At 37.9% G+C, this 9,525-nt stretch overlaps 1 protein-coding gene across 4 annotated transcripts in view; it reads right to left on the reverse strand.

Annotated features, from left to right (window-relative positions):
* TENT2 (terminal nucleotidyltransferase 2) overlaps positions 1–9,492 on the reverse strand; it is a 39,720-nt gene extending 30,228 nt beyond the window's left edge. The window contains exons 1-4 of one of the 4 annotated variants that reach the window (XM_007441018.4): positions 9,331–9,492; positions 3,996–4,160; positions 3,374–3,490; positions 112–361 (exon numbers count right to left, since the gene is read on the reverse strand). In XM_007441018.4, coding sequence (XP_007441080.1) covers positions 112–361; positions 3,374–3,490; positions 3,996–4,123 — 495 coding nt within the window. In that variant the 5' untranslated portion in view covers positions 4,124–4,160; positions 9,331–9,492. Of the gene's footprint in view, positions 1–111; positions 362–3,373; positions 3,491–3,995; positions 4,161–5,678; positions 7,086–9,122 lie in introns of those variants that run through there. The other 3 variants (XM_007441017.4, XM_025174897.2, XM_088130450.1) reach the window with 3 other exon arrangements.
* Positions 9,493–9,525: the final 33 nt, after the last annotated feature.

Here is a 9,525-nt window from a genome sequence, read left to right on the forward strand (position 1 = left end):
TGCATTAAAGCAACTTGAGACTTTACACTTATTTTTTGCTTTGTAAGACAAAGTAGTATTCTGTAATTATTTGGCCATTTGCAATCAAACAATATTCTTTATCAATCTTACCTTATCTTTGGCTATTGGAAGTGTAGCTTCTATAGCTTCAGTAAAGCAAGGTTCTCGTAATGGTGGCACACATCCTGTTAAATCTGAGATGTAATGTGCTTGAAATAATGGCGAAGAAATTGATCCAGGGAATGAATGTCTGTGATCTTCTATTAAAGGCACTGCTTGGTTAGCTGAAGTTAATTCATGATGAGGTGAATGAAATCGTTGGCGCTTTACTTCATAAGGAAGATGCTGTTCTTTCAACCTCCTAAAAACACAAGAAATTAATTATTCCAGTTTTCCATTTAAAATATGCAACAAAAACCTCAATTGCAAATACTTCTAATTAATGTGAATATTCCAGCAAAACTGTGCATTATGCTTCGTAAGGATTTACTAAATTCTTTTAAACAAGAAACCCAATATGTGCCCCATGGAAAAACAGTGCTAGATTAAATAAATACAAGTTTTGTTACTGAAAGTTTAACCTGATGAAACCACTCTTACACAAAGCACACTTTTTTCCTTGAAATATTCCCTATCCAAGAGAACAAGTTCACATCTTGCAAAGTGTACTGCAGTGAGAAGCTGTGTCCAGTGTGTACCCAGTGGTAAGGATGATAAGAAAGATAGAAGAGATGGAAAAACTTACCACAACAGCCATTCCAAATGTAGAAAGTGACTGTGTAGGTTTAGATTGTACAGACAGTAAAGTGTTTGATCTGGGCAAAAAAGAACCTCTATTTCATTTCACAATATTTATATATGAAAGCAACAACTGTCAACTGGTATTACAAAACATCTTGCTTTCAGCAGCCTCAGTAAGCTTGACATGATTTTATTATTTTCAGACTACAATATTCACAACGAACAACACACGTGTTTAATACTATACAAGCAAGTGTGCGGTTCATTGTGAATATTGTGGACTGAAAACAGATGGTTCACACACTCTCAATTCCAGAAATACTGACAAAAGTTCCTGCCACTCATGCAGGAAATCTTGCCGTTATTTCTTAGTCAAGGCAGCAGCTGCTGCATATGGGATAAATTTTATGCCTGTACAAAGTTTTCAATGGGTGCTTCTCTTTGAATGAAAGCTTTGACAAAGGCTTGTTTGATGTGACTCTATATGACAAAGCAGTAGCCCACTTCCAGCTGTCTCACTGGAGACATTTCACCATGTTGCAGCATTGTTTACCCACAAACAAATCATAATATCCATCAGGCCTCTAGTGAGATTACAAGGATTACATATCAGAAAAAGTGAAAAGGCACTAACATTATATAAAAGGAATGCTCCCCTGAAAAGAGATAATCAGTAATTTAAGCTGATCTTTAGTGAAACTTCAGAGCAGGAATATTAGGAACCATATCTACTAAGTGGCAGGTAAAAATGCTAATGCTCTACAATCCCTAGATATTTATAAGTCAGAACAAAGAAGAACACATATGCAGCCGAGTGAGTTTTCAGGAATTTAGCTTTACTGGCATTCAAGTGGCCAATTAAAAATCTAAACAAATCCCTGAAAAAAAAAATTCTGGATATCTCACTGCAATAACAATCAAATCATTCAGTTACTTAATAAGATGAACGCCATGTATATGTAGCTGGTACTGTAACAGATAAAGCACAAGCATTTGAGAAGCATAAAGAAACTTTTTAAACACTGCATTAATTCTAGCCATGCTTATACAAGAAAAATATTTATTTTTAATTAGCTACATTTTGAATATAAATTGGGAATTTAAGCCACAGTTTCCTTTCTCAGCTTCTTGATGAAAGTATCAGGTTCAGACGCAAATTGCACTTTAACCTACGTTATGTTCCAAATATTTCCATTGGCTATTATCTTCATCCAAATTACACAAAAACATAAACTGATCCTGCAAGTATTATAATTTGAAGCTCATTGTTAACTCACTAATGCAAATGAAAAAACCCACACGTTCCTCTGATACAGCTTAGCTTATGTATTTCATCTCCCACAGCTTGTGAGCTATCAGCAACTAAGACGGGTTTTTTCCCGTTTTTTTCCTGAGTCCATCCCATTTGTTAACAAGCAAACAAATGGCAATTACTTTTTTTCTTTCTGTTTCTGGGAAGTTGGTACTCTTTCCCTGACTTTCTGCCATTGTAAATAGAAAAACAAGAAACACAAAGAAAGCCACACATTTACAGCTATTTAAAAAATAAATCCTATCACGGATGTAGACATATAGCAATGTGAAAATCTCCAAACTTTTGAATGTGAGGCACCTCTGTGAGATAACCACCAAGATAAAAATAAAGCAGGCTTGGATCTAGTATTTGCTTTCTGAAAATGGAAGGACTCTTTCTATTCAGAGATGGCTTCTGACTCACCAAAACTTTCTGACTGATGGAATGGGAGAAGAACATTTTATCAGTTTAATACCACCCTTCCCTGCAACTCACTTAGACCCTTATGCGCCTTGAGAATCTGGGAACACATTCAGTGAGGATGTAAGCTCTAAGGAGTGCAGAGGAAGAAAAATTCTAACAGCAGAGTCATTCTGAGTAGAACTCCATTCACACAGGATCTAGTCCAATAACATCAGGTCTAAGTCCCAGTATGCTTTGAGCCTCTGAACTTCTCTAAAATCTCTTCCAAACCCTTTTTAGAACAATATTGAAGAATTAAGACAATTTCTATTGCTATTTGTATTCAAATTTTTTAAAGATGAGGACTGCATTTGATCTTTGAATGTACCTGAGGGCTATTCTCCAAAAAGAAAATAGGGCCAGAACAAAGCTAGAACTAAATTTGGGTTCATTTCAATGTAATTCATACTTAACATTTCCCTTTTGTCATGTTAAATATTATAATTCAGTGGCAGTTTTTGAAAGGGGACTGGAATGGGTTGCCTCCAAAACTTTGGGGACTGCACATGACCCTGGAGCTTCAGGTTGTTCATCTTTAATAGAGTGTCACATGAAATTTGAAGGTATGTGGCTCACCGTATGAAGTCTGCTAGTCTCAAATTTACTATAGGTAAGATTAACTATTTGTTCAGTTCATGTGACACACACTACAGTTAATCTAAACTGGAAACTAAAATTGTCAAACTCATGACTGTGCAGCACATTTTCATAACATTAAGCTATGGATTTGATTTCCAAATGTGACCTGCACAAACAATACCAAGTAAAAAGATTATAATTTAAAAGCAAATATACCTGTTTGACCTAACAATTGTAGGTTCCACAGCTACTATGAGTATAATAAGTCATTCTTCCATATTTATATATCTTACTTACTTTCTGCATCGGAATAACATAGGTGTAGATGATCCATGCACTGGACTGTCATTTCTACAGGCAAAGTGTGGTGGCGAAACAGGAGGGATGGCTGAAAGAGTACCACTCACCAGGGTTCTAAGGAGATTAAAGTATGATATTATTACTTATGCAGCTTACCAAGTTCTTAAAACCAGAATTATACTAAAGTTGCTCTGAAAATTTGTTTTTAATTTACTCAATTTTATTATGCTTCTAAATTTCTGGTCTATTTATTTCATGCTTTCATTTTTTTTTCCTCTTTTCCTTTTTCCTTTTGTTTCTTTTTTCCATTAAAATCTTTAATATATATATATTAAAAAATATATATATAATCAAACTGTTACTTAAATAGTAACACATAAGTATGTATCCTATGACTACAAATCTTAACCATTTTCTATAAGAATCACACACTGCTTAAGCTGATTACACAACTCTGTCTTCCAAGGCAGTCTTATAATATGTATACAGATACACATACATATAAAATGACTTCTCTATGATTTGCATAATATCAACATTTCAAGATCTGCTATCCTGCATGGTTTGTTCTGGAAACACATGTCTAATAAGCTTCATATTAAAGCGATACCATACTTACGTTGTACTCTGGAGTTGCTGGTGAAAGAGAACAGGAGGTATGTTCACTGGAAGATTAATGAAGAGATTATATTGTTGGCGTTCTAGCGGAAAGGGTGGACGACTCAAACTGGAAGAATTTGGGAACATGCTCTTCTGTGCTGTAAGTGAACATCTATTCTTCCACCTATATCAAGTTTAAATGAAACTGAAATAAAAGTCTATTCACAATTACTATAAACTGATATGATTTTGACAATATACTCTCAGGATATTTATATCAATATTTACAAGGAAAAATGTACTGTACATAAATTAATATTTGTCCCTTTTATTAATATTTGTATTAATATATTTTTATATTATAATATTGTATAATATAATTATACAGTAATATAATATTGTATTATATTATTTCTGTTATATTTTATAGTATCTATTAATATAATACTTTTTATATTATAATATTTCTATTAAGTCAAAGCAGACTCCCTTATTACAGTTCATACACAATCCCTTCAGAGATTATATCCTTTATCTGTATTTTTACTGAAATTTTATTTCCATTGAACATCTATTTTTCATAAACAGCATTCACAATAATAATACCAAAAATAGAAGGACTACTTTACAGAATTTTAACTTATTAGTCTCTAATTGACTATAAAATATAGAAGCCTTTACTTAAACTTCTACAGGAATTGAGAGAATTGCATATATGGTAACCAACACGACCAAACAAGATCTTAAATATATTTCCATCCTGCTCTCCAGCACATGCATGTTTTGCAAACACACAACCAGAAAATAATCTCCACTGAAGACAAAAGAAACCTGTGCAATGAGGCTGATATTGATATTTATTTGTTCTATCAATTTATATGGCTGCCCATTTACTATGTGGCTCAGGGCAGCTACCAAAAAATTAAAAACAAGCAATAAACCAGTTAAAACATACTGCATTCAGGACAGTTCATACAAACCATGTATGTAGTTCAGCACTTTGTTTTCCATAGACTATAAACTCTAACACTCACAGAAACTCAAATGGTGACAGAGAAGCAAGAGCCGCTCCTATTATTTGTCTTCCAGCAGCCAGGCAATTTCAACATTGCACTGAAGAACCATTAACAGAACTGCCTTCATGGATTTGTCTTGTTCTAAGCTACAACTCCCAACAGCCCCAGCTAGCACGGCCAATAGCAGGGATACTAGGTGTAATTCTACAAGAGGGCCATATGCTATATACCCTTGATCTAATCTCTTTGAACTTTAAATTAATAGATTATAATTTCTACTATGATGAGGGAAAGGAGGTATTGTGTTTATTTTCACCATCTTTGCATGTAATTTGCATTTGCATGCTTGTTGACACACACACAAAGCTAAATGAGACAATACTTCCCTTCAGGTACTGATCTCATTTTGATTCATCTTCAGTAAGGCTTATTCTAGGCATGTAATTTTTAATTTTAATAATATTTTCTACCAAATAATGATGATGGGCATTAGGCTAGTAGTCTGCCAATTTGCTCGCTCAAGAAAGATTAAAAAGGGAACTTCCCATATATTTCTGGTCACAGCGTCTCAAACTAACCAAAATTATCAAGGAACTGCAGCAACTATGCAAGAACATCACCTATTTTTATAGGTTTAAAAGTGGCAAGGGAAATGTGATGAGATTTATATATTTGTACAGTGGTACCTCGGTTCACGAACGCTTCTGTTCACGAACAATTCGGTTCGCGACCAGCACCGTTCACAAAATTTTGCTTCCGTTCACGAACTCCACATCGGGTGACGAACATGACCTGCGGCCATTTTCCCTGCTGTGACACGTGGTCGTGGCTTCCTGTAGGCGAGATCGCGGTTGCAGACAGACACTGGCTGTGAAGCTTTTTGGTGTGCTTTTTAGCATGGCTCCAAAGAAAGTGCAGAGCAAGCATGGTGGTAAAAAGAAAGTGCAGAGCAAGAATGGTAAGAATAAGGTTTTGAAGAAAATAACCATTGAATTGAAGAAGAAAATTGTAGAAAAGCATGAGCATGGTATTTGTGTGACTGATCTGGGCTCCGAGTACAAGATGGCGAAGTCGACAATCTCGACTATTTTGAAGAATAAAGATGCCATCAAAGGAGCTGATGTGGCAAAAGGAGTAACAATGTTAACCAAGCAGAGGACACAAGTGCTGGAAGAGGTGGAAAAACTTTTGTTAGTGTGGTTGAATGAGAAACAGCTGGCAGGTGATAGCGTTAGTGAAGCTATGATCTGTGAAAAAGCCAGGAAATTGCACAGTGATTTACTGCCAAAAAAAAAAATTTACTGTAAATTTACTCTACAAGCGCAACAAGTGAAGAATTTAAAGCCAGCAGAGGCTGGTTTGGTAAATTCCACAAGAGAACTGGCATCCACAGTGTGACAAGACATGGTGAGGCTTCCAGTTCTGACAAGGCTGCTGCAGAAACCTACAAGAAAGAATTCGCGGAATTCATGAAGGTGGAAGGATACATCGCTGAACAACTGTTCAACTGCGATGAAACAGGGCTCTTTTGGAGGGTTATGCAGCGCAGGAAAAAACAAGTGACATTAGACAGATTTTTCGCCAAAACTCAGCCTGCAGCTAAAAGACAAAGAAGAGAGGAAACCCCTGAAGGAGATCTCCCCGATGTCCTTTTGGAGGGGAACTCTCCCTCCAAACAATAACCGCCTCCCCACCCGCCTTCCTGTCCTCCACGCCAAAAGTCGCCTCAAGCAAGGTTAGTGTTCTCTCTCTTCATACTGTACTGTACTGTACTTTGTTTCATATTTTTGTGGTTTAAAAAAAAAAACATATGGTTCAGAACGGATTAACCGTATTTACATTGAACCTTATGGGAAAATTTGATTCGGTTGGCGACCAAAATCGGTTGGCGACCACATTCGTAGGGGTCAGAACGGATTAACCGTATTTACATTGAACCTTATGGGAAAATTTGATTTGGTTTGCGACCAATTCGGTTTGCGACCAGAGTCGTGGAACGAATTAAGCTCATGAACCAAGATACCACTGTATATGGTGTAAAAGCACTTACCCAATTTGATGCCCTCAAGATGTCTGGACTTCAATTTCCATAATCCCATATTAGCATAACTAATATTCATGCTGTTAGGAACTTACAGGAACTGAAGTCCCCTGAAGTTTGTTAGTTTGAGGAAGGCTGGAATAGAGAAGGGGGGCATATTTTTCTCCCTTTTTATAGCATTTGAAGTTTAATTTATCAAACAATTGTCAGACAAAAAGAAATATTTAATTACATAACACATACCAAAATTATTGAATTTGCTATAAACTTGCTCATAGTTAACAACTCAGAAAGCTTTAAAAGCAGACAAATTGATGGAAGATAAAACTATAGAGAAGCACTAATCATAAAAATAAAACCCCCTTATGCAGTTACACCCTAATACACTTAGGATATTCCTCTTCTATTCCTCCAGTTCTGCAGAGAAGAGAAGGAAAATCCTCCTTAAGAGTTACATTTGGTAGAAAAGAATTATCTTTTTAGAACTTCCTGGGAAAAAACTGATGGGAAAGACAATTCCTTTTCCTCACAGGTTTCTATCCCAATGAAACTACTGCACATTGATGCTTTCTGAAAAATCCCAGCTTGGAAAGGAAATGGCAGATATTTTCTCCTCTATCAAGAACAGAGGATCAAAGATCATACAACTTAATTCCATCTGGGATTTGAGCACGCAATACAACACCCAACAGAAGGACAGAAGAAAACAAGTTTATTGAATCTTTTGTTTTAGAAAATAATCATATCATACTGATTACAAGGTTTACACACACACATATACATGTATGTATATTTTCTATCACTTTGCCCCTTACTAGGAAATAATACGATATCTTCCTTACTAGATATCATTACTGTGAATCATTTCTCCTAAATCACATTGATTTCATTTTAGGGGTACTTACTGTCAGGATTTGTTCAATAGTAGATTTTAAAAAAAATTTCTTAATTAAAAAAGTGCTTAAATTTTCTTATAGATTCCATCAACATCCAAAAGAGCCAAATCTTCCCAAATGAGACACCCTCCTCAGTAAATAAACCAAAAATGCAGGGCAACCTAGTAGATGCCCTTTTTGACACTAATTCATCAAAGATGCAGCACACCAGCTTTCAGGAGCTTCCAGTTACTGACTTGGCAAAGCATTAACCTTCACCTTCCAGTCTTTCTTGGATTAAAGAATCAGTTGGCAAAGTTACACAGATTTTGGCTGGTGTGGGTCTACCGGGCTGTGTGGCCATGTTCTGGAAGTTTTGTTTCCTAACGTTTTGCCAGCAAGCTGTGACATCTTCAGAGTGCAGGAGCACAGACAGGAGCAGTTCTCAGTTCTCAGCTCAACCACCAGGACCACTTGCTAATCACCCCCAGCAGCCCCTCGTTAACAATTCAATAGAAGAAAAAACCCTGCCTAATCCCCAGGAAGATACACACAGATTCTGACACCAAAACAAGCAGCCACTCAGTAACCCAACCCCCCCCCCACACCCAATCCCACCCTTCCCCCCTCAGATCTCTATAAATACCCACAAAAGGGTCACATCACCCTGGGCACAGAGAGAACTGCTGCTGCACTCTGTGCTGCTGCACTCTGTGCTGCTGCACTCTGTGCTGCTGCACTCTGTGCTGCTGCACTCTGTGCTGCTGCACTCTGAAGATGCCGGTCACAGGTGCTGGCGAAACGTTAGGAAACAAAACTTCCAGAACACGGCCACACAGCCCGGAAGACCCACACCAGCCATCGTATGCCGGCCGTGAAAGCCTTCGACAATACCTTACACAGATTTTCTTCGGGTGAGATTGAAGTATACCTCCATCCTCTTTTAAAACAATTTAGAAGCAGTTGCCAAACTGTAAAGACAACATAACCGAAGTATAGAATACCTGGAAGGATAGTATGTAAACCATTTTGAACTGACGTGTGACTTATTATTTCTAATAATAGCCATAAACGGCGCAGAGCACCAAGAACTGCCAAGCGCGAGTCCAGGCTGCTGAGGCACCATAACCCCCGACCCTCGTGAGATCCCCGCTTCTGAAGCCGGTTTTCTCCAGATCTCTGTCCCCCCAGGTGCCCCACCCAGAGTTACTCGCCTTGGCAGGGACCTTACAGCATCCTAACCAACGGCCCAGAAACAAGCTCTCTTGCCTTCTCTCAAAAGCCCTCCAGGCCCAACAGTCCGCTCGCTTGAAAAGGAAGACCCAGCAGGATCCCCGCTCGGCCAAGGGAAAGCCCAAGAGGCGCCCTCTTCATTTCGTCCGCTCCGGGGCTACAACCTGCGCGAAGGTTGCTTTGACTTACTCCGACGAGGACTTGGAATTCAGGAGCGCGAAAGGAGCGGCTGAGGGATGAAGCCCAACTGCTCTCCGAGGCTAGCCGCCTATTCTGTTTTCTTCACCTCCTTTCTGGGGAGAAAAAGAAAGGCAGGTGGAATCCTCCGGAAGTAAACCGGAAATTCTTTAAACGAGACCATCTCGATGGCTGAGGCTTTGCTCT

The sequence above is a fragment of the Python bivittatus genome, unplaced genomic scaffold (genome assembly GCF_059951505.1).
Source record: "Python bivittatus isolate LINGU-HERP-01145 unplaced genomic scaffold, Pbiv_v1 ctg000850_np1212, whole genome shotgun sequence".
NCBI classification, from domain to species: Eukaryota; Metazoa; Chordata; class Lepidosauria; order Squamata; family Pythonidae; genus Python; species Python bivittatus.